We start from the raw sequence: 27084 nt of genomic DNA, 5'->3' as shown, positions 1-27084 counted from the left end.
TTTATATTTTGCATTAGTTTATCCCTACCTTTCATACGCTGTTGAGATTTGGGGTTTTGAAAATTGCAGAACAAAACATGTATTTCTTTTGCAGAAAAAAGCGGTGAGAGCTCTATTGCTGGCATCCGTCAATCAGAATCCTGCAAATCACATTTTAAGAAGTTCAATCTGCTTACTTTTCCAAGTATATATATTTACCACACATTGGTATTTTTTAAGCAAAACCAGGGCATTTTCGAGTCACTAATTCCACAGTCCGGACACTACCTCAGAAATAGCAACAAATTAAATATTCCTCCCCATGCAACCTCTTTTTTCAAACATCACTGTTTTTATAATGCCGTAATTTTTTATAATTCTCTTCCTGTGGACCTAAAGAATGTAAATGATGTAATGGTCTTTAAGAGAACACTGAAGGCTTTTTTAATAGAAAAATGTTTCTACACCCTCAGTGAATTTATTGGTAAATAGCCTGTATGTATAGATGTAAACTGTACTTGTATTTTTATAATATTTATGACGCAATCCAATGCATGTTATATGTCTGTTTGGAAATAAAGGATATTTGATTTGATTTGATTTACAACCGCAGACCATAAAAGTCTAGTAGGACATAAAAGTAAATAACGTTTCAACCTAGAATAACCAGACACAAAGCCTCACAAGAATATTTGATGACCAGATAGATACGAGGGTAGTTCGGAAAGCCGAATGGGTGGTGCTAGTGGCATGATCTGAGTGATGCTATGTAGCTACATTGAGTACTGACAGTATCGTAGTGAAAGTTACTATACCATTCTAAGTATTTTAAACTAGTTTTCAAAATGGCCATCACAATCAACTCCTAAATTTCCTGCTGATAGCATCATTATTTTTCTTTTGGTGAAGAAAATGCAATCACTGGAAATCCACTGTGGATTATGTTCTGAGCAAAGAAAAGGCATTAGCGATGCCAATTGTTTCATAAAGAACAAATTAATGTTCATGACGAAAAGTGAAGTGGCCAACCACTTGGGTTACTAAATACCCTGTTGACAAATCAATCATTAAGTTAGGAAAAACCAAAGTTTCACAAGCACAGATCTTTCAAAGCATTTTCCACAGATATTAAAAAATATACTGTATAAAATTGTAACTGAGAAACTTGGTCATTGAAAATTTTGTGCCCAATGGATATCCAGAATCTTGACTATTCAGTACCATGAAGAAACGTCTTAAGCACATAGTCACTGGTTATGAATCATGGGTTTCTTATGTCAATGTTGAAAAAAAACCAATCAATGGAGTGTTGTCACGGCTTGTCACCACAGAAACCACCTCACATTCATAGGCAGCAAAGTTTTATTCATAGGTATTGAAAAGTTTGTGCCTATACATGATAAGTGCTTAAATTTAAATGTTAACTATGTTGACAAATAGTTTAAGAATTGTTCTTTCAAATGTATGTAATAAAAAAGCTGTAAACGTTACGTGTAATTGTTTATTTATTAAAGCAACTTCCTTTCTGAACGATCCCCTAATATCACAGTTTAGAGAATAGTCAAAAAGTTCTTCTGGCACTTAACATGTTAAATGGTTATGAAAATAAATTAAATATAATTTTGATTTACAATAATTTCTAAGAAGACAATTCAAGCAAAAAAAGTCTAAATGTATCAAAATAGGTTTAAAATAATAATTTGAACAGAAAATTGATTATGACTCAGAATGTACTGTCACATCATACTTTATAATGAAGTGGTAATGACTAAGCATGAAATAAAAGTGCTATCTTCTTTTGAGATACTTCACAAAACTAAATTTAAAAAATCACTAAAATTGTTATAATAATAATAATCTATATTTTTTATATTCAAAGCATTGCAATCAAATAATATGATTCTAATTTATCAGCCTAAATATAAGTTAAAAACAACAACTAAATAAAATTAAAAAATAAATATATTTTATATTAAATCAGATTACACTAAAATGGCAGAAAACAAGTTTACATGTGTACAGGAGAGCTGCAAAGTCAAATGAGGTACATATCATAAATATAATAAATAGACAATCAAACTGGTTAAACTTATTATTAACAATATGTTTCTAAAAGATATTACAGGTATAGACATAGTCAGGATTATGACTAGTTTCCAGTACTGTTGAGTACATCAACCTCATTTTTATTGCTATATTAATTTCAAGGCCAGAAATATTCACAAAACTAAGCAAAACCATCTAAGTAAGTCAAACTTAGAAAACAAGTTAAATCAATTCACAAAATACAGCTCTTCATAAGCTTGACAAAAATGTAATTAACATTAGCTTTACACAGCTTGAACTTCCGAATGTTTTTAAAAGCCATATTAGCGGACAAAAATTACAAATTACTTTTATTGTATCTAATTTTAAGTATATACATAAATTTTTTAATACAAATATTTGTATAAATTTACAGTTATTTATATGATGTTTTTACAAAATAATATAAATTTGCAAGTAATAATTTATTCATAAAATAATTTGTATTTATTTTACAAACCACATTTACCTAAAAACATACCAAAAATATCATTTAAGAAAGAAAAAGAACACAAAACATAAATACGTAACTTTTACGTTTTATAAGCTTATCTACTATTGGTGTATTGCTCAGCAAGAAAGGAGGCAGTGCATTTTGTAGATATTAATGGTAAGAAATGCCCTTCAAATATTTACATTATTTGTACAAGGTTTTAGCACACACAAACACGATTGTGCTTGGGATGCTTAGCAGAGCAGAATTAGCCATCATCAGGTTCTGTATTCAGTCGTACTCGTGGCTGCTCTCCCGTTTGTTGATGAGAGAGTCTTTTTCTTCCTGTGTAGCTTCCATTGTGACACGGGACAGCTTGCTCAAGCCTTCCTTCACACCACACTGGCTCACCCTACAAACATCGGAGATACATGGTTCAATCATTACTTCTGACGACCACTTGTGTGGATTAGTTATTTATTAATTATTTAATATACAGTTTGAGTTTAAAGTCCCATACAATCTGTTTAGTTTTTGATGGATAAAGATGGAGGGATGGAACTCGGGACACCTTTCCAGGAAATAGAAGTTAATTTTTTAGTCAATGTTACAACTTTGCCCATTTCCATAAAATGGGATTTTGGGGAAGTGGCTCAAAAATTTTAGATGTAAAGACCCATTAGGTGACACCTCATTTAAAAGGTCTTGATAAAAGAACAGTAGAAAATAGAGCTTTTTATCTCAACCAAAATTTGTTTAGTTCATGAGCTAAATGAGGACGATTTTGATCGTTGAGCAGAAGTTTTTGTAATAATGATGCGGAACATTGATGACAATACAATTAGATTAAACAACACTGCTTTCTAAGAAGAAGTCACTTTAATGTTAAACAATAACGTTAACAGACACAATGCTCGTTACTGGACTAATGTTTTTGTGTTTTTAAATGTAGCGATTCCATTTGTCGTGTTAAATCTAAAAAATAACCTTTTACCTACACAAACTCACCATCATCAAAAACCAACACTAAACAACAGTTTAGTTCCACTACTTTTAATGTCTATACATTATACAGGAAGAATAACACTAGTCTACAACATTCTCAAATTTTGACCATAAATAGCAAGAATACAGATTCAAAACCACCAGTCTTTTTCAATGAACTTAAGAAATTGGCAATATGAATCTATAAAATTATGTAACACACACCTTATGACAGGCATTAAATTACATTAAAATATTACATCCAGGAATGTTGAGGCTGAAGCAAGTATTGATTTATTATTGTAAGGTGTCTGACAAAGAGAGCCTAGCTGTCAAAAAAGCCTCACAAAATTAAAATTTAAGTATTGGTTTTTTTTACATTTGAGTAATTACAACTATATTCAGTGGTTATAATATGGTTACAATCTGTTGTGTTTTAATTACATAAATAAATTTATCATAGCTGTAATAAATCTAACACTTACACAACATCCATCTCTTCATCTGCATCGTCATCTTCCTCATTGCTGACCTGGAAGTACGGGTTAGCCGATGCTGGCCGAAACTTATACCCTGTCATTACGAAGAAAACATAAGTCACCATCTCACGGAACATCTCATCCAGCCACTTATACTGGAACGAAACTGTTATCTGCAACATCACAATGTTCGGTTACTTCACAAGACTTTGCAAAATATTATACAATAATTCACGATTGTAAAATTCATCTTAATTAAAAATACCAGACAGTTTTATAGTTTCTTGGGGTCAACAGAAATCTAACTTTAGCAATTAAAATTTTTAGACAACAGATTTAGAGTACCTACTTAAATAAACCACCCAAATTTCATATATTTATTTATTAATTTTTAAATAAAAAAACATTAAATCAATTACATAGAGTAATAATAGACGTATTGACAAATAAAAATTCAATGCCAAGACTGATAGCAGCCTTACCATCAGCGTGAGAAACCTGCTGCCACCCAGAAATATTTGCTTACCTGTAATAAGTACACAATGATGCGAGTGAAGTAGATGTAACACACAATCATAACATAGAAATGTCTGAAAAGTTTCAGTTTACGGAGGTTGATAGCAGCCTTGCCATCAGTGTGAGAAGCCTCTTGCAGATGCCTGATTGACCTGCAACAGCAAATGTACATATACAACATTGTTTTACAAATAATTTGATTTTTATGATAAAAACAAAAAATTTCTCATCAGTATAATTGTGTCTTCTTTACTTGTAGTTTCTTGTGAACTTTTATACGAACACAGTGTATTGAAATTTCAACAATTAATTCTCACAATGAGCAGAGTGAAACATAAACCACTTTCTTTATTTACTGTTTCTTATTGATGGAGAGTAACATATTAAAAGGATAACAAATTGCAGACATCTGTCATCATTAAATGTATTATATTATTGTTATATTCTTAGTTTTCTGACATATAGCTTCTTATGTTGTCAAGTTAGATAATTGTAAGTTAATAACCACATTCTGATTAATTAAAAAAAAACAAGTAATATTTAGTGTATGCTTAGCTACACATCAGGATTTTTTGACACATGACAAAGAGGATGGATTACATTTCCCAAAATATATTATTATAAGATACAACTATAGCAAATATTTGTAATCCTGTAATTAAGTGTAGTGATAATGAAACAAACATTGATTGATATAAATAACATTAAGCTTACATTTGTATAGCCTAAACAAGGGATTATATAATGGAAATATTCGTTTTAACCAACCCTCTTCTTATCCCAAGAAACTTCGGTCTCGTAGGTAGTTGACAATATCCGATTTAGCACTCTATGTTTTTTAAAGCCTTAAGACTTTTAAATTTATTTAAGTAGGAGGTAGATGTGTTCAATGACATAGTTGGTGAGTCCAAATCCCAAATTGACAAAGTTTGTTGACTTATTATAAATTGTTGAGAGCCATATACGTGTTGTTCTGGTGGCCCTTGTGAAGTGTTGTGACCAGGCTCTTTCTGAACTCAAGATGTACTACGGCTTTTTTCCATTTTTTATTTGTAAAAGTCTGTACAATATGTAAGATTTTACAATTACAATTTCAAGTAATCAAAAAACATTTGTCAATGCCACTTACATGTGCTGTGAATAAATTGGTAACCTGAAATGAAGTGGTCACTTCGGTCTACTGCATCCATATGTTTAGTGTAATTCAAAAAGTTTGGCTTAGTTGTTGGTAGCATATTTGGTTATTTACATGAGCATTGGGTCACAACATCTTTACTTCTTTTACTATGTGTACTAAGAATATGTATCACTCTTTGATCATTGGGGTTTGTCATTGTATACGAAAATAACTAACTAAATAACAAACTAGTGCAAAACACATCCAAAATACGCCACACAAGCCAAACACACTGAGGATTCACGCTTGCACAGTAGTTGGACTACGATTGGCACCTCGCGCATACACATCATTGGCGCTGTGCATGACCTTGATCACTGTCCACTATAAATAGATACAGTTGTGCCCAACAGATGATAGCCAAAACATGTATATGCCTCAAAGACGTTAAGAGCATAGGTAATAAGATCATGTATACGTGTCAACAGCATTTGAGAGGTTAAAATATAAAATTTGCTTACAGTACAGAATAATGTTCCTGGAATAAGCTAATCTGCAAATTTTTATGAAATAATAAAAATTGTTATTGTATACTAATATTAAAATGTATATTAACCCTTTTACTGCCGGCCATTGTTTCTATTGTATCAGCCAAAATTGCCAAGGAGGAAAATCGCTGTCGTGCATTCATTTAAAAAAATTGCTGTATCTTTTTTATTTTTCATTAGATTTGCATGAATTTTTATTTTATTTACTCGTATTTAAATGCTGTTTTTTAAATAATAAAAATACATTTTAATTTGAAACAAACTCATTATTTAATTTAAAAAATTATGTAAATAAAAAATAAATAAAAATTGTGTTTGGCATGTGATAATTTATTTTTAAAATTATACAAAAATTATGAGCATGATATCATTATAAACTAGAGCAATTGCTTAGAACATATACCAAATTTGAAGGTGTTACTTTGAAACATAGCTGCACTATGAGGATTTTCCCAAAACTCAACACTCCTCAAATTCTGGACATTGGATGTACACTGCGATGTTTCACATGAAAACACTTTTTCTTATACTTCTGTTCATTCATTAGTTTATAAAAAGCAATAACACACGAAAAAGTATACAAAACCTAAACCTAATTTCTACATATTTACAATATTTAAACGTGCCTGATGTAAGTTTTGAATGGAGGAGTAAGTTTTAAACTAATTCTGAAGGAAATCGTCACTCAGTTCGTCTTGCACTTGTACACCACCATCAATTAGACTGTTAATTATTGTTCCCTCATTCACAGGAGAGTTAGATCTAACTCTTTTACTCATTTTATCCTTGAACAACAAAAGTAACACTTAAAAAAACTTTCGATAACATTGTAAACAACAACGAACGAAGATTTCAGTAACATAACCCGATCAACTGGTTTTGACAGCTGTCTAGGTAGTTCGTCAATTCTAGTCAAAGACGATTAAAATAGAAATCCAAAGTTCTTCAAATGGCTTCTTTCATTATCCTTTGCTCCTAAACAACCAAAATACCAAATATTTCGGCATTTGAACGTAACAGTAGCCAGTAACAATAAAAAATACAGACGTCCGACATATCGGACATTGGCGTTTTTTATTAATATCTGTCAATAAAAAAAAAAAATACAGACGTCCGACATATCGGACATTGGCGTTTTTTATTAATATCTGTCAATAAAATACAATCAATTAAGTTATGAGCAAAATTTTATTACAAACTTTTACAGTAGTCTCCCTCTAACTTTACATGATTACAATGTTGCTCCCACGGTTGGAAGCAGCCTTGGTTACCTTTCAAATTTAATACATTCAACACCATGGTTACAGCTTTCTTGGCCTCCATATGCTGCTATGAGTATCCTGGCAGAGCTACTTCATCTCGGAAGATAAGGAAAAGTCACAAGGGAGAATATTAAGGCTATATAGTGGGTACGGAAATGTTAGAATGCCTTTTCTTTGCTAAAAACTCTTGTATAATGAACAATAAATCCAGAATGAATGAATCTTTGTGGCTGAATCCAGTTCTGTTTCGTCACAAGTGATAAATACATTCCAACAGCCGCTCTAGGATACCTACATAGAAATGGCCACCAGGAATGTATTCACTATGTACATATGACTAGAAACTCAAATTCTCTTAGAATATCTCAATGTAGTCTTAAAACCACTTTAAATTATTTTGCTGAAACAGGCATTAAACTCTACAACTCTCTTCCTTCTCATCTTAAATCTCTTGAAATTAATTGTTTCAAGAAAAGTGTAAAAATGCTATTGATTAATATCAGCCCATATGACATCAGTGATTATTATGCTGTAATTGGATAGACACTTGTTACTAGGCCTAGGCAATGTATATCATAGATGACAGTTCATGCTGAATTTGATTCTGACACTGCTATACATTGTAAAGATGTTCTGGCAATAAAGAATTTGAATTTGATGCTGCGTATATTGAAAAAAAATCACATTGCCTTCAGAAGAGACCTTCACTTCATAATTTTCATCGGCCGCTCCCCCCCCCCCTCTTATTCACCCGCTGCTGACTTTGTTTATGAGTCTCAGTGTCATACTCAAATATCCAGGCCTTACCTGCAGTGACTACTTGACTCATCCAATCCGTAATTTTGCTTTGGATGCAGGACAACTAGTTCACGCAGATTATTGTATCTATTTTTGATCATGAGTGAAAAATTTTGGCACCATCTTAGCAGAAATATTTTGCATACTCAAATTTTTGTGTAACATCTTGCGGACGGTTTTCTATGTTGATGTTTAACTCATTAGACAATGCACAAATGCCTAGGTGCTTGTCAGATGTGACCAGTGCGTGCACACGGTCAGTTATCTTGGTATACAAGAGATGATGGGAGCTCCTTCACGTGGATCGTCATCTACCGTGAATACGCCTTTACTGCCTTGAACCGCTTCACCCAATCAAACACACAAGTTTTCAACATGCAGTCATCTCTGTACATCACCTGCAATTATTCTGAGGATTTCCTATGTGTTTTCACCACAGTGTCTTGGATCTCAAGACATTTTTTTAAAATTTTTCCTTCCTGAGGGAAAAGGACAGTTTGTCCCCGCGCTTAGTCCTAAAAGGATCTTTGCGCCTCCCTTACTTTAATTTTGTGTCCTCAAAGTCCGAGGCTTTTGCAAAAACCGATCAGATTTGAGGGCTCCTGTTCTCTGGTTTCCTTGGGGCTGAGGAGATATGCTCCCAGGAATCTTTTCCGAGTTTCTAAGATGGCAGGACAATCTAACCAAATATGCTCTGCTGATTCCTCCTCTTCTCCACAGAGTCTACATTCGTTAGTCTGGCTAAGGCCTACCCTCATAAGATGTTTCCTTAGGGGGCCATGTCTTGTCAACATTCCTAATATTTGTGTTATATCTTCCTTATTCTGATCTAATAGAGTTGTCCACCCTTTAACGTAAGGAGAGATAAACATTTTGGATAGTCTTAATCCTGAGGCTCTACTCCAATTAATGTTTCTTATCCTCTTTTCCCAATCTTTGACCAGAGCTTTACTGTTGGAGAAGGCTATCCCGCAACCTGGCTCAGGCCCCACCATTATGGATTCCGCTCCCTTTTTGGCGAGGATGTCTGCTTTTTCATTTCCATGAATGCCTTCATGACCCGGTACCCAACCAAGTGTTACTCTGTTATTCGTTGCCAGCTCAGCTACAGCATTCTTACATTCCTAGACTGCTTTTGAATCAAACGAACGGGTATCAAGTGCCTTTAGTGCAGCCTGACTATCAGAAAGTATTAAGTATTTCAATCCTATTGCCCTCATTTGTATGAGTCTTCTGTAACATGAGTCTATTGCCATGACCTCCGCCTGAAAAACCGTGGCATGTCTTCCTAGGGCCACAGCCATGTCGACTCCTGGTCCGTGTATTCCGTATCCTGCCCTAGAGTTAAGGCATCTCAAGACATTGCTTGTTATGTTTTACTACTCATTTTCATGACAGTAATAAAACAGATACTTTTGAAAAACAGATATAAAACAATCGCGCTATCAATGTTAAACTTCGTCTTCAACTAAAGGAAGGTCCCCTCTTATTATACATACGATAATAAATGACGTAGTGTTGCCAGTTCCCAAGTTATACTGAATTCCTGGGACTGAATTGTCATCTCGTAATATACCATTTTGTTATTACTATATAACGCAACATGTGTATAACAAATCTATATATATAAAAATGAAACTGTTCGTGTGTAACAGCATCACTCACAAACGGCTGGACGGATTCGCCTAATTTTTTTTAAATTTGTTCGTCTTGATCTGTAGAAGGTTATAGGATACTTTTTATCCCTTTCCCGATTCAGGATTCCGCCCCACTGGTTACAGAAATACCCGTAAGAAATGCATTGCAGCAAACATATGTTATTAAGTGAAAGAGTCTTTTCAAATTTTTAATCAGCTGTTCTTTGTAAACATATATAATGCGACAAAAAATATATTTATATATAAATTTCTTTACACTTATAGTTTTAAAGCATAGAGTAAGCTTAAGAGAAACGACAAATTTTGTTTAAACTGTTTCTGCAATCATAATATATAAAAATGAATGTTTGTGTGTTTGTCCTTTATAGACTCAGAAACTATTGGACCGATCACTATGAAAATTTGTATTTTTCTATGTAGAAGGTTTATACGCAATGCCCATTGATGTAACTAACCACCAGGCTGTACTGCAAGATATAAAAGTTATCAAAGCGCCTGCACATTATAAACTGCAATTACAACACAGTAGTTACGTATATTAAAATATCCAAACACTATTTGAAGGCAAAGAAATATACGGGCAAAGCTTAAGAGACGCGTGCGAAGCCGCGGGAAACAGCTAGTAGTACCATAATATAAGACTACCTTTTTACTTTACATACTAGAAACTGTGTTTCATTCTTTCCTTATTAACAGAGACTTCTGTATACCTAGGTTGAGATTATCTTGGGATCTACATGATTTCAACACTACAATAATAATTTAAATTAAATCTTTTACTGAAAGAGAATTTTTAGAGCATAGTGAATTTCAATTTAAATATTTGTTAGCAGTAATTTTGGAAACTATAATTCAGTAACTTCTTTTAAAATATATTCACTAATATCAATATTTTCATTCGGTAATGCAAGTTGATATGCTTGAAGTAACTAAACAAAATATGTTGATATGTTAAATGTACGGAGAAAAATGTCCCATGTTCTAGCTTATCTGTTAAGGTTCACTGAAGATCATCTTTAGAGCAGAAGCTAACTCATGAAAGAGAGAAGACCTGCAGACAATGGGTGTCACCACCAATGCCGTGCAGGATTCAATACTCCGCCCAGATCTCTGGAACATTGCTTACGACAGCCTCCTGAGATCTGGGGTGTCACAGTTCACAGTTTTTCTTGGGCATGCTCATGACTTCACAGCACACAATGTTGAACAGATTCAGTTGAAGTTGAACCATTTGCATGATAATATACTGCATGGAAGACCATGGCTCTTGCTCATATTGAGCTAAACAGAGATTGTGACCATCATGAATTTACACAATTGTTCCCCTGTGCATGGGAAGTGTTGTCCATACAATATGAGCTATCAAATATCACGAAGTTATGGTGGACAAGTTAGCTGGAGGAACCAGATATTCTGCGTGGCACACAATTCTTCTAAATGCGACATTTTCCTTAGAAGAATGGAACGTTTTCCACTGATGGCCAATATCAGTGGTCCCAGATCTAGTTGGAGAAGATTGTTGGACATCTCTGGAGCATGTGTCTTGGAAGAGTATCTATGATGTCTTCTCTAAAAACCGGCTTCCTTTTAGAGGCATTTTTATTTTGCAAAATAAATATCACAGGAAGCCTGTCGTGGAAAGTCTGAATCAGATGACCAGAATAGACAGGTGCACAATCATGGTGGAGCTGCTAGGTATTTAGTTGCTGTACATCATCACAACAGCAACAAAGGATAATATTCCTTCCAGATAATATTCTATAGTGATGTTTTGGCCTTTTAGTGCATATTCATGATGCTTAAAGGGAGTTGAAGAAAACTGTCCACATGACCTTCATTTGGTTGAAGCCAGCCGTGGTTTTTTGGTCTCAAGGGTTTAGATGTTTCTATTGTAATGCTTTGTAAATCTAAGAACTATGATTTAACCCTTTTAGTGCCAGACAAAAAATCAAAAGTTGGTCTGAGAAATGCCAGTGATTTTTCACATAATACTACTGTAGGATGCCAGGCCTATTTCAGCCGTTTTGCAGTGTTTTACTAAAAAAATTGTAAAAATTACAAATATTGAGATATTTTCCTAACTTTTTCATTGTTTTGCAGTAAAATAAATTTCCTTATAAAAAACTATAAAGCAAATTATATTTCTAAATGTAATTAACTTAAATTTTAAAAAAATTAAAAAAAAGTAGACATTTTAGTACAGTTTTAATATTTTTCCAGTTTCACATGAAAAATAGTACTTTAAAAAAAATATTTCACTATAACACATACTATCACTTGAAAGAGGAATTAAAACTGAATACACACATAAAAAGTTTTGATTAATATTTCAAAAACCAAAAAAATCATGTTAATTTTTTTAGAAAGTTACATTTTCACTTTTTTGTGTTATTTACACTATTTAGCTTCTTTATAAAGCTTATAGTGCCTAAAACTAATGAAGAATCAAATTACAATACAAATAACCAACTTGACGCAACTAAAAGTAGGCCTACGCCTAACTTGGGTGATGTTTCTTTATATCATTTGAACATTCAGTCTGTTAAAAATAAATTGCTTGAATTGGAGCTCTTTCTGCAGAATATTCAATGTGACATTCTTTGCCTAAACGAACATTGGTGCTCACAGGAAGAGTTAAATTTTTATGTTCCTTCAGGATACAAGTTGATTACAAGTTTTACCAGATCTTTCATGAAACATGGTGGAGTATCCATTTATGTGGCAACTAACTTTACTTTTGATTTTCTTTGCATTAATGTCAAGGAGTTATGTGAGGAGCAACAATTTGAAGCTGCGGCGGTGGCATTCCCAGACCTTAATCTGATTGTGGTTGCAGTGTACCGTGCCCCAAACTCTGACATAAATATTTTTACTGACAAACTTGAAAAATGTATTTTATTTATTAATAAGTCTTATAAGTACAAAAACAGCAAAGTTGTTATTGCTGGAGACATTAATATTGACCCTAGGAATAGTGATCTTAAGATTAGAGGTTTCTTAGATAGGCTAAGGTCTTATGACTTTTTGTTTAAATTTTGAGCCTACCAGACATAACTCTTGTTTGGACAATATAATTACTAATTTTCACTATGAAGATGTAGACTGTAAGGTAACACAGCCTCATCTATCAGATCATTTGGGATTAATATTAAGTATTAAGCCTAATACTAGGCATCATGGTGGTACTGGTACTGACAGTGCAAAGGGACTGAATAGTGAGAATAAATCTTTTAGGCTACTGAATGATTCCACTGTAAATAGTTTTAGGGTCATGCTCAATAATATTAATTGGTTAGATTTGCTATTGCCTTACAATTTGGTTGAAGATGCATTTGATTGTTTCATGGAAACTTTAAAATACTATTTTGATATTTGCTGTCCAATTAAAACTAAGCCTACGCAGCCTAATGATGTACCGGTAACTGGAGTAATGTCTCATAGTATAGATAAGAAATGGTATACTGTTGAGTTGAAAAATATTAGATCAATAATGTTAATATATTACAATAAGTCCCTTGTTAATCCTAACTACAAAATCAGTTACTTGAGGTTAAAGCAAATTTACAGGTCTCAAGTTAAGATAGCAAAAAAACAGGCAAATGAAAACTATATTATGAATGCTACAAATAAATGTAAAGCAGCTTGGCATATCATTAACTCTGAGTGTGGAAGGCTGTCTAATTCAACAAATAAGTATGATAGGCCTATACCTATTTCTGTCAATGCTTTGAATACTCATTTTATAAATGTAGGAAGTAGGCCTAATGTTAACAGTACTATAAGTCATGATAATGTCTCTGATCCTATTGATATATTATTGTCAACATGGAGTGCACCTTCTCCAAATGTTTTTAAATGGAAAGAAGTTACTGTAGATCATGTAAATAAAATTGTAAATAGTTTAAGTAATTCTAAAGCTCAGGATGTCTAATTTTGTTCTAAAAAAGATTGTTACTAGCATAGTAGATCCTCTAACTTTCCTGATTAATTGGGTTCTACATGAAGGTACCTACCCTAAGTGTTTAAAAATAACAGTTACAGTACCAGTTTATAAGAAAGGTGATAGGCAGGATGCCAATAGCTATCGACCTATTTCGCTCATTCCTGTAATATCTAAGGTGATTGAAAGTGCAATAAAAAGTCAACTAGAATGTTATTTTGAAGCCAACAAAATGTTATCCCCATCTCAATATGGGTTTAGGAAAAACCTTTCTACTATTAAGGCTGTGGAAGATGTTGTATCACATGTAATGAGTGGTTTTGAGGCCAAAAAAGAAACATCTGCTGTGCTATTAGACCTAAGTAAAGCTTTTGATGTTGTTCCTCATAATGTTCTTATTAAAAAACTACAATCTTATAACATTAAGGGAAAAGAATTATTGTTAATGGAGACATATCTGACTGATAGATATCAATTTGTAAAAATTTCTGAAGAAAAATCTGATGTTTTAAGAGTTTTAAGTGGGGTACCTCAGGGCTCTGTCCTAGGCCCTTTTCTGTTTGTGATATTTGTCAATGATCTACCTGCTTTTATCCCTGATAAATGTATTTTATATGCAGATGACACGACACTGTTAACTTCAAGCGCTAATTCTGAAACTAACTGTATTGTTAAAAACTATATGGTTGAGAGATCTAATCTATGGTTCTGTGCCAATCAATTGTCTGTAAATAGTAGTAAAACAGAGGAAATTGTATTTAGTTTATGTAACTTAGATGATAAGACTGTGAAATTGTTAGGAATTACATTAGACTGTAAATTGGGCTGGCATCATCACACAAGTAACTTGTGTACTCGCTTATCTAGAGTAGTTTTCCTACTAAGTAAGCTAAAACAGTACACAAATGACAGTTTAGTCATAAATGCATACTATGCCTTTTTCCACTCGCACATATTGTATGGCCTAATCCTGTGGGGAAACGCCCCTGGTGCAAAGTAGGTTTTTAAATGGCAAAAGCGAGCAATCAGATGTGTTTCAGGTATTGGCTTTCTGGATAGCTGTAGATCACATTTTACAGAGCTAGGCATACTTACTGTTCCCTCAATGTATATTCTCCAATGTCTGATCTATGTTAAAGAACATTTGGATGAATATAACCTAAGAGGTAGTTGCCATGAGCATAACACTAGAAATAAGGGCCTAATTGATTGTAAATATGTTAGACTAAGTAAAACACAACACAGTTATGGTTACATTGGGGTCAAACTGTTTAATAAGTTACCATTAGCTGCTAAGAATGTTACTGTACATAATTTTAAAAACGTTTTACAAAATTGGTTAAAAATTAAAGCCTTTTATTGTGTTGAGGACTGGGAAACTGCTGACATGAGTGACCTTAAGTTTTAACAATACATAGCCTACCATTCTAGTCTAATATTTTATATGTTTTATGTTGTAGGCCTTTATATTTATATTTTTAGCATAGAGTAAATTTTATGTTCCTATTTGACAATGTCTATTACAATGTTGTATGTTGTTTAATGACAATAAAGAATTGATTGATTGATTGATTATAATATTTTCCTGTACTTTAGGATTATACCGACCACACCAGTATGAAGAACACAAAAATATAAATTTATAGAAACAAACATGATAGAACGAAAAAAACAACTCTGTAATTACAAACTTACAAGCATTTCCAGGTATTGTGATCGGTATTGTTGTCGCTGTTATCTTATCTTTCTGGAGAATCCCAATTACGGCAGGCCGCACGGCATCACATGATTTGCATGGTACATAATTACCTTTCCATTACAATTCAATTTATATTTCTGATCAGCCCCTCTAGAATTTGATATTTTACTGATAGGTACTATCTCGAGGGATGTTTTTCTTTCGTTGACATGGCCGGAGGCACTCGCATTTTGGGTGGCGGAATGTGATCAAGAATAAAAACAAGTTTTGAGTGTTTTTTCAATAAAGAGTTTAGTTTTAGTTTGGTAATGTTTGTTTTTGTTGAATTTTTGTGTTTGGAGAAATGTAGAGGTAAAACACGAAAGTACAACAAAGCGACGCGACTCTGCAATCACGTTATCTACTAGAGGACGTGAGTAACGAGCTGAGCCCTGGTAGGGGAAGAGGCGGGTAATGGTGGGATAGCTCGCCAGTGGAGGGGAAGTGTATGATAGCGGCCCAGTGATGTACTACTCTAGGAAGAAAAGTTAGCCCAGTAGGAGCGTTGTATTGATACGCTAGGGGTTTTTCTTCGAAATCATAATATTCGATAACGGCTTGATAGATATTAACGTTTGAGGTGTCAAATTAAAGGTATCTTTACCTAGATTTGCTAATACTTCTTAGAACTCTTAACAACAGTACGGGTATCAACAGTATCACTTTAATACAGTAAAGGTCTACAGTGACGCTATCCTTCGACATTGTATCAAACTAAATTCAATTTTTATATCGATGTCTACTAACTACAATTTAACAGCTGTTTACTAAATGTTTGGTTTTTAGTATTTAACTACACATTATCACTTTTGTTTCGATTTTGAGCAACACGTTAGCTAGTAGCATAAATATATAATATTGTCTGTCTGACTGTATGTTTATTAGTTTATATTGTCATGAAAAGTTAATGTACATTATTTTTATATCATAAAAATATGAAAGGAGACTTGCTGTATTTTCCTATATATTTATTATTATCAATACTTACTATTGACGTTTCATTATCTTAGAATTGCAAAATAAAATATTCTTTATTAAACCTAATAAGCAAATAAATTAATTGCGTCACTTACTTGTCATTTATGTTATTCAAGCACTTCCACTCCACTCATTTCACCGCCACTGTCTTCTCTATGGCTAGAGTGTTCACTGTCACTTCCACTGTCGTCATCACTACTGCCGGCTTCTAGATTTATGATGAAAGATTCTGTGATGACATCAATAGATACTTCATGTTCCATATACTTTTTTTTCAATATTTATAACGTGCTGGCATCTCTTCGCCCATTCCTCTTTTGTAATATCTTGGACTTTTTCTCTCACTAGCTTGATGCAGTCATTTAATTTGAAGGTCGTGTTTTTCAGGGCAAACGTGGTTTTTTTATCAGTGACCATGATCATTTCTATCGGGTTAAGATCGGGATGATAAGGAGGGAGGCGCAAAGCGGAGTGACCGTGTTCTGCAAGTATGGAATCAATCTCAAACATTTTGTGCGGGTTCTTATTAAGCTTCACAATCTGATAGAGTTCTGTTTTAAGCATTTTGTCATGGAACGGGATGTTATGGTTAACTAGCCACTGAATTATCTCTGCTTTCTTGGAATTGCTGGTAGGTGCGGGGTTTAGTTGTTTATTGTGGTATGATGCGTTGTCTATCACAAGGACGGTTTTTTGGTGGTAAATTTGGAATAAGTTTTTCTTGCAGATATTTTTTTGTAATTTTTAAAATTCATACAATCATGATAGTCACCTGACTTTTGGCCTGATTTGAACACCAACAATGCATTGTCGATAAATCCGTTCTCATTACCCTGCGTGAACAATTATTCCATATTCGCCCTTAGAAATAGGTGTTAAGAGGCCTTTGTTGCTGCCATCTGACCATGAGTGGGGCTTTGTGTGCGAAGCGTGGACATAAGTCTCATCCGTATAAACAATTGGTCGACCCTCTTCTCTGTAAAACGTTTTATAGCTCTAATAAAACGAACTCTGTGTTCTCTTATTTCGTGTTTTTCTATTAAAAGTTTTCTGTTATCTGTAGATTTTCTCCATTTTAAACTGAAGTTCCTTGAGAACTTGTCTCAGAGTCCATATTCCTCCTCTAAAAAACCCGATTTTTTCTTTTAATACGGAAGAAGAGTTTTTAGGGTAGGTCGCTGACCGTCTATTCTGTGGAATTCATGAACAGTCCGCCGTATAACAGTCTTGTCAAAGTCGTCAACAGCTGTTTTTTAAATTTTTTTCGACCATGTTTTTCTGGGAGTTTGAGAAACGTGGACCATTTCTCGGCGCGGTTCTTTCTTCACTCACAATTCTTTTTACACTAGTTTTTAGAAAATTCCTGTGGGCCTCTGCTACACGCTGTTGAACTTGTTTTAATAATATTGGCCCTTGTTCTGCTTCCCTTTTCATAAAAGTGTACAAGTTAAAAATTATTTCTCTAGCTTGGCTGTGTAAAATTTTACCACCGACCTTGCTTTTTCTGTTGTCACCCATCTCGACACTATTCACAAATTTATAACAAAAATATTTACTAAGTATATATAAATTGTAAAATACACACTGTTATAACGGTACGTAACACGTTTTACTAAACTTACGGTACTTAAATACTATGAAATTGGCACTTCACGTATATATCACGAGAAATAATGTTTTTTAGTAAGGCGCGTTATGGCACGATGTTTACTGCGAAAGAGAATAGCAGCGAACTAAGCGTCTGCCGTCCCCACCACTGAAAATCCGGTTCTAACTGCTTTCTCTGCTCAAGGTCAGGGACCGCCTCGTTTCTCACGGCCTCTAGACCGCTCGACTTTGACCTCTGTCTGAGGATGGGGAGGGGTTTGCGATAAGACAATTCCTGTTTTATATTGACGAAATATTGTTTTACGCTAATCTAGTAATCAGTAGAAGCAAAATGTCAAATAACGATTCATGTCTGGGTGTGGTTGGTATAATCCCAAAGTACCTATTTTCCACTATGAAACCATTAAAAACTGTCTGAAACTACTTTCTACTTAAAAAATAATGTACACTTTGTAAAATATCAACAAAAAAATTTACACACTTTTGTACATAGGTATTATAGTTAGGTGGTAACACAAATATGGTGAGGCAAACATAAGGGATGCAATCCTTTTTTACAGCGTTTGCACACAAATGTGGTTTTCATTTTATTGAAGTTTACTTTTTATGTTAGTAAAACATTGTTAGTAAACTATTTATCAACAACAAACACTGTGGAAGCAGCAACACAAACAACCAAACACAGAGGTTAGACGTGAACTATCAGCTGACACAACTTTGTCTGATGCAACAACCACGGCCATTTCTATCATGGCTAAACACCTGGCGAACCTTACGATATTACTATTATTATTTTTTTAAATGTAGATTGGTTCATTCTGATTGTTTGTATATCAACAAATTTAGAACAAGTTAAAAAATTATTGCGGTATGACTTTTACTCCGAACGTCCATATATACAGACGTCGGCATTCTTCGGTAGTTATTCAAACGTCCGTATATACGGACGTTGGCATTTCTTGGTAGTTTTTTAAACGTCCGTATATACGGACGTTGGCACTAAATGGGTTAAGGAGTAGCTAATGTATTCTTGGAAGGGTATTTATATCAAAACAGCCTAATTATTTTATTTGGATTTTATAATATGTTAATAAAAATATTTTACTCCAATATTTTTAATTCACTAACTTTTATTAAAAGAGTCAATTAATAAAACAATTTAAAATTTATACATCAACAGTTTAGTCTTAACACTCTAGCTGTTACCAACTTTTCATTAAACTTGTTTTACTTTAATTCAGTTAATATTGGGAACATTTACAGTTAAAATGAACAAAGGAAAGAAATAACCACTACATTGCTTTGAATATTTGATTACAGTCATTATATATTGAACGTTCTGATGTTGTCTCTCATTAAGTCAAACCTCTGTATTTTTAAACAAAAATTCAATTTTTTATTGTAACAAGATTAGACTGATAAACATAGTGATTACAGCGTTACTGACCAGACAACTGGGAACAGTATGGCACCACAGCACAGGAGCTCCACCAGCATGAACACGTCCAGCCACGTCTTATACTCCACGTCCCCTTCCTCTGACTCCTCTATTATTATCTTAGCCACATTAGCCAGAACCTGTTGAACCCACATCAAACTGATAAACTCCTCACTATCAAAGGTAACTGATATTATACCCCAAACCTTCATAGTTTAAGTTATTGACATAATTGATAAGGGTAATATGTTATTATGAAGACATTTTTTTTATAGTAAGGTTTTCCATAGTTTTTTATTTTAAATTGACAATTTTCAAAACTTTTGAATAAGAAACCAACTACTTTCTTGGTTTAGTTTATATTTCACGGAGAGATTTTATTTTGTTAAATTAAATTACGTGTCCTGGTGTCCTTTAGGGACCACCTATCCACAATATATTGCGGGATTATATTTGTTAATAAATTCCAATAAGGCTAAGTATACTGGTTTTACTTCATAAAAGAGCATATCAAATATAAAAAAAAAACATTTTTCTCAATAGACAATTTAGTGAATTTACATTTTTTTGAGTTGTTGACATCTAAATGGGAATTCACATGTGGACGAATTTTGTAACAAGATATTTAAAGAGATTTTGATTAAGATACTAGCTTGATCTGTAGCTTAAATGCAATAAAGTATTATTTTTCGCTTTTATACATTGCCTGTTTCATTTCTTTTGCATTTTCATTATACATTAGTACATAAATTATTATTTTGAGACAATAAAAAAAACTGTTGTTAAGGTAATTATAATTTAATTAAAATTAAGGATGGTTCATTCCGTTGTTCAAAATATCCAAATATCTTGTCGGGATATAGGACTCCATGTTTATTTTCACTTGATGCTAATCACAACATTTCCAAACCATTTTATTTCCAAATCTTGGATTAGTTCCTCTGGCGATATTAGAAACCAGCAAGAGCACAGGTACAAGAGCCTAAAGATGACATTGATGAAGATAACGTCTTGGTTGAAAAAGGTCTGACCAATGTAGACGCCTTCCAGTACTTTGAGACTGGCAATAAATGGTTGGAACAGCAAGATGAATGTGATGTTGTGCAGCTGCTGTATTTAAAACACCTACGAGTCTTAGCGGAAAAAAACTGGTGTCAAAGCTTAAGGTAAACAAACACGTTCAACTTTTTCTTTTAGGTTAATTTTGTACTGTTTTATCATAAGTATCTAATTTTTGAATGATTTTGTACTGTTCCTATTTTATCTAATTTTAAGTAAATTTTGTACTGTTTATACGAAATCTAAGTCAATGAGCTAATTGTATTTACTGTATGTGCAATCCCTATTTTATGTGTTCACATATTATATATATATATATATATATATATATATATATATATATATATAGATTCTTAATTTTAATTTTCTGTGTTGATGTTTTATGTTTATTCTGTTCTTATAGCCCTATTTATATTTTTGTAATTTCCTGAAGACGGCTTAAGCCGAAATATAGAAACTGTTTAATACATTTGAAGAATTCTTATTCAAGATTAATATATATATATATATATATATATATATATATATATATATATATATATATATATATATATATATATATATATACTTTCGTGTGATATTAAAAGGTGCTATTGTGTGTTCTAATCCAAAAACATATTTTTAGCTGTCCCACCCATTCCCCTACAAAAACCCAGACACGTCTTTTACAGTGATGTCTGATTATCCAAAAAATTGGTTATCTGAAAACCTCCCTGCACTAATTGTTTCGGATATTGATGCTCTACTGTATCATTAATTTACAAGGCATGTTTTTAAGTAAATATAACATTTACTTAAAAATAATATGTAAAACGGTAAATGTTTGTAAAACCCAACATTCCCATTGGTCAACCCTTTTCAATATAGCTATGTTATGTACAGAATACTAGTTTGATCCAATGTGCTTTGGGATCGTATCTAAAACATTGCAGTGCACTCAATGTGCACCTGATGAGAGTGAGAATACTTCCATCTAAATTACAGAACGATCAAACCAAAAATTATAGTCCAAAAATCGGAAACCGAGACTGGGACTTTATCGCTATAACTGAATGAAAGTAGCAGGTAAGAAATCGCAATAGCTGATAATCTAGCAGTAATAACAAATCATACACACATGCAAGCACACACACACAATATATGCAGTAGGAAGAATTTCTATTCATTTTTCACATTAATAGCTCCTAATAGACCAAACAAGTCAAATCGCACAGTGGTAAATTACAAGCTCATTTATTTAAAAATAGCAGTAGCAGTTATACCTGTTACCTAAAATTAGCAGGTGAGCCCATTACTACTAAAATGATCAGCCAGCAGCGGGCTGGCGCAATGCTACGACACTCACTGGTGATGAGTAGCCTTGAACTATCAAGTCACCTCACAACCCTCTACCCTCTCTTTCATAAAACGAATATCCTTGAACTTGATCACAAAAAATCCACATTGAACTTGCTTTGTTTTTTCTCTTTTTATGCACTAAGGCAAAATTCAGATAATACATAAATTGTAAAAAAATATCTTTATTGATAGAAAAACTCAATAATGATCGATAATAATGGATTACTTATATAATAAATTATGTGACAAAGTATCCAGTCTCAAATATGGGCACGTTCCAACTCTGTAACATTCTTCGAATTAACAATGGTTAGTAAAGCCATGCAAATAGTGAGGCATGCTGTGCCACATTGTTCCGCATATCCAACATAAAAAAAATTGGTGTCTTCAGTATAATTTTGTACAAATTTCCTAAACGTATTCCTGAAAGGTTACTCCTTCCTAAATATTATTTTTTAATGGCCTTTGTTAATTTAGTAGCATGGATAATCAGAACTAGGATAACTTTACTACTTCTACTTGACTTCTACTTTATATTTGGTTGAGTTTGATAGCTGGTTTGTTCTTCATAGTGAATGTATTTTTTCGAAAATTTGTTTTAAAAAACTGTGATAGTTTTAACGATTTAATGTTGTAATTTTTGGTCTTATGATCCTTGTAAAAGTATATTTTTCTGGAAAAAACATAGTCCAAAGTTTGGCCATTTGCTGATGTTTTTGTTTTTCTATTTAGGGGTCTTTACTGCTGAAAAAGTTGTATGATGAACTACTGATTTGTTAGGCTTAAATGCATGCCAGGGTAATGAACATCAGACTCTATAACTATGACACTAGTCTTCGTCATCACTTGGAGGGGGAAGTTATTCTTTGAGTAAGTGACCTCAGCAATTAACCCGTTAGTCCAGTTGCCTACAGAGGCTACAGTCACCTGTCATGGTTGCTTAACTCTTAACTCTGAAGAAAAAAATATTGTCTCTTAAAACTGCTACAAACACCCATTTTATAAATCCCGTAAAATTGCAGCATGCACACTGCCTTATTTTTTTAAGTGTTTTGTATAGCAAACTATTTTTTCCAATTTCTACTTAGAGTATTGTAATGTTTCTGGTACGAAAATTTGGAAAATTAAATTCTCTAACTAAATGGAGGACTGTAAAGTTTATCAAAACAATGTAATAATTTGCTACCATGTGTTTTTTGTGGTTATAAATTTTTCGTTAATATTAAAAAATAGCTTTAAAGCCTTAAAACTACAAGAAATTATAAAAAAATACCATGGCATCCCAAATATTTCAATTCTGCACTTAATTAACTAAAACATAAATAATTGTATAATAAAAAAAAGTTATGTTCCAATTTTCTGAAAAATAAAAACAAATACAAATCACTACCAGGCCTATGAAGTTTGTTTTACAAACCGTAACACTGAGTCACAAAATCTATTTACACTATTTACAAATGTTTGCTAATACTGTTTTATATATTATTTACAATAATGGTAGATTTATAAGAAAATTGGATAGACTTAATTACAAGTATGTTTGGGCAAACATTGGATTACAGTCCTCTTAGCAAAGAAAACAGTTTTTGATCTTTTACTATTACTCCTGTCACATTTGGTCCCCTTATTTTAAGTTTTTTTCCTTGTTACCAGGTAATGTGATCAACAATGAAAAACGTTGATACAGATGTCTAAATACACTTCAGTATTTTGAATAAAAAAGCCAGACTTTTAAATAGATGATTTATCTTGATTATTATTAAATCGTCAATAAACTAAAAAAATTATAAACACAATTAAATATATTCGTTGAGCCAGTGCACTTTTTTCAAAACATGGAATTGGCAGACATTAAATGGTCCGCCTGTACATTCCTGGACAGTCCTCATAAATTAGAATGTAGGCAGTTAAAATATTAAGATGTTCTTTAAGTACTAATGCAAACCAAGAAGTATAGCTTACCTGTAATGGTATTACAATCATGAATATCTTCTTGTCCTTGTCAGAGAGAATATGTTTGATGAATGTCCAGCCAGTCCCGATGAGGACAATGGTGATAAATAACACAGAACCTTTCAATCTGAAACAGAAAATAGTTCTCTGACCATAGACCTAGTCTAATCATTCACACATCTGTTCACATCATATTAGGTATAGTTAAAAATTGAATAAAAAATGTAACCTTTGAAATTAGTACATCATTGAAACCTGGTGTTCAACAAGGGTCAATTTTGATACCTTTGTTATTTTTATGCTTCCTTACTAGAATTTATTACATAGTGCAATAGGAGGGGGGGGGGTTTAGGGTTATTAAAATAGAAAAAAATATTTGTACCCTGATGATACACATATATTAGTTACAGGCAGGAAAATTAAAGACATTGAAATCTTCCTTGTTATAAACCTTAATAATTTTTATTTTTATGACCAACAATTGCAAATGCTTTACAAGCAAAACTATAATTTTAAGCTATGACAAAATCAATTTGTATTAATTTTATAATTTATTATTAAAAAATTGAACTGTATTGATTCTGTATAATCCAGATTGAAAGTATCAAATTGTTTAAGACAGTATAAACCAAAGTTTTTGAAATAAAATGGGTAAAATATTTACACTGAAATAAACACCCAAGGGAGGTAAGGATAAAGGCTAAAATTTGGAAAGTTAATTAAAAACATTCTTTTCCATTAATAATTTGAAATTTTTTTTGTATGGGACCAGATTGAAGCATAATGGACTTTTGATTATTGATTATATGTATGAGAACTTTAAGAATAATGCTCAACCTTAACTTCTAGTATTCAAAAAAAGTTATTTCTCACTACACTGTAACTACAATTTACTATAATTTATAGTCTTTCAAGTTTGAACAGTCAACTTCACTATAAAAGCTTACTTGGTTCTTTTACTTGTTTGCTATTCACCCATTTATTTCACAAAAAAATAGATTGTTTTCTTAACGAAAACAAATTAGCGCTCTCCACTATACTATAAGTCTATTTTACATTACACGAAAAAGGCATTAAAATCATCTATTTTCTCCTTACCAAGACTTTTGTCTCCTAGACACTGTAACTGTTACAGACACTCTAGTGGCTGACTGTCTTATGAGAATATATATCTTTGCTTAGTAAAAACTCAGTGAAGGTGTTAACTACATGTATTATAGATAAAAAGTTACTGTACAGTAGTTTAACACTGGTTCAGGTCCATGAACTGTGCTTGCCTGCTCTTTCAAGTCATCTTTGCTGTGTGTAACTTTTCTTTCTTATCTCAAGTTCCTTTTTCAATAGCTTAATCATCTCTTAAAAAAACTACAATTTCTTAATACATTTCCTCTTGAAAAAACTACAAAAAGTGATGGTCAAATTGGGCTGTTAGTTGTATTTACAATACAAAATTTAAAGAAAAATGATTTACATATCAGATAGTTGCTTATATTCAAATTTTAATATATTAAACTAATTACATTTTTATACTAATTATAAATATAACCCTATATTATTTAGTATATATAATACAGTATATTAAACTAATTTCTATACAGTTAATAAAACTTCTTATTTTAAAACAAACATCAGTTACATATTTTTCCAAACATATTTTTGTAATTAAATTAGAGCGTCAATTATCCAAAAGTCAAATGTTACCTTGGTCCTTCTACCCATGGGCCAGGGAGTGATTGAGGCCTTCAAGCGTTACTACAGAAAAGCATTGCTTTGTAGTGTACTAAATGAACAAGAAGAAAATAAAACAATCCTTGAAATCTACAAAGATATTAACTTAAAGGATGCTGTTTACATAACTGCAGAAGTGTAGGCTAATGTCAAAGAGACTACCCTAAAAAATCCTGGAACAAGCTTTGCCCAACATTTGATTCTGAAACTAGGTCTAGACCTGAAGAACCAAGAAATGACACCTTTGTTTCAGAAGTGGTGAAACTGTTGAAAAGTTTGAAGAATGTAACCAAGAAAACATTCATGAGTAGCTACAGTGTGATGAGGATGATCCTGGCTTGAACTGTTGACAGATGACGACACAATAGCACAGGTACAAGAGCCTAAAGTGACATTGATGAAGACGATCAAGATGATGACAACATCTCGGTTGAGAAAGGTCGAACCAATGAAAAAGCCTTCCAGTGCTTTGAGATTGGCATTAAATGGTTGGAACAGCAAGATGAATGTGATGCTGTTCAGCTGCTGTCTTTAAAACGCCTACAAGACTTAGCGGCAAAAAACAGGTGTCAAGCTTCAGCAAAAAACATGTTCAACTTTAGCTTTTAGGTTAATTTGTACCATTTTATCATATATATCTAATTTTGGGTTGATTTTGTACTGTTCCTATTTTATCTATTTTAAGTCAATTTTGAACTGTTTCTATGATAAATAAGTCACTGAACCAAAATTGTATTTACTGTATGTGCAATCACTACTTATGTGTTACCTTCACAAAATATTTTATACTTTTGTGTGGTATTAAAAGGTGCTATTGTATGTTCTAGTCCAAAAATGTTTTTTTTTTTTTTTTTTTGCTCTCCCACCCATTCTCCAACTCTCAATAAAAATCTAGACATTTTTTACAATGATGTTTGATTATCCGTCAAATATATTATCCTAAAACCCCCCTGCACCAATTGTTTCAGAAAATCGATGCTCTATGTACAAGGATTGTTCTAGCATTAACTTTAGAGTTATAGTGGATTCATAACATGTTGAGAGTAAACCACCATAGACTTGACGTGGTGATAGGCTTGTTCGCACATAATTTACAGCAGCCTCAACTTACATACATGAGGTTGTAACCACCCACTAATCAAGTAACTATAAAAAGTGATGGAATCATTTGTTTATGATTTTTTAGGTGATTCTGATGTTTGCTTACTCCTACAACAAACGTTATAATATAAAACATAGATGCTACAAACTCTACACCATAATTGGCCATTGATTTAAATTTGATAAAAATCAGTTTTATGAGTTCCTTTTCATTTGTGATTGTTAGTGGTTTCTACATGCTTATATTTTAGGAATATACACAATCCAAGTGAACTGTTCTGGGTTTTTCCTCCAATTAATCACAACCCTAGAGGCCTGCTGTGTCGTGGGCTGGGCGACACTCT

General features: G+C 32.8%; 1 protein-coding gene across 1 annotated transcript in view; it reads right to left on the bottom strand.

Annotated features, from left to right (window-relative positions):
• Positions 1-1466: 1466 nt before the first annotated feature.
• The window catches only part of LOC124366145 (protein GPR107), a 58833-nt gene continuing 33215 nt past the window's right edge, over positions 1467-27084 (bottom strand). The window contains exons 9-13 of the mRNA XM_046822461.1: positions 23921-24038; positions 19571-19701; positions 4487-4628; positions 3967-4133; positions 1467-2909 (exon numbers count right to left, since the gene is read on the bottom strand). Coding sequence (XP_046678417.1) covers positions 2789-2909; positions 3967-4133; positions 4487-4628; positions 19571-19701; positions 23921-24038 — 679 coding nt within the window. The 3' untranslated portion in view covers positions 1467-2788. The remainder of the gene's footprint in view (positions 2910-3966; positions 4134-4486; positions 4629-19570; positions 19702-23920; positions 24039-27084) is intronic.

Source organism: Homalodisca vitripennis, chromosome 1 (assembly GCF_021130785.1).
Source record: "Homalodisca vitripennis isolate AUS2020 chromosome 1, UT_GWSS_2.1, whole genome shotgun sequence".
In the NCBI taxonomy this organism is placed as follows: Eukaryota; Metazoa; Arthropoda; class Insecta; order Hemiptera; family Cicadellidae; genus Homalodisca; species Homalodisca vitripennis.
The sequence above is the reverse complement of the archived record's forward strand: the minus strand, read 5'-3'. Positions and strand labels throughout refer to the sequence as shown.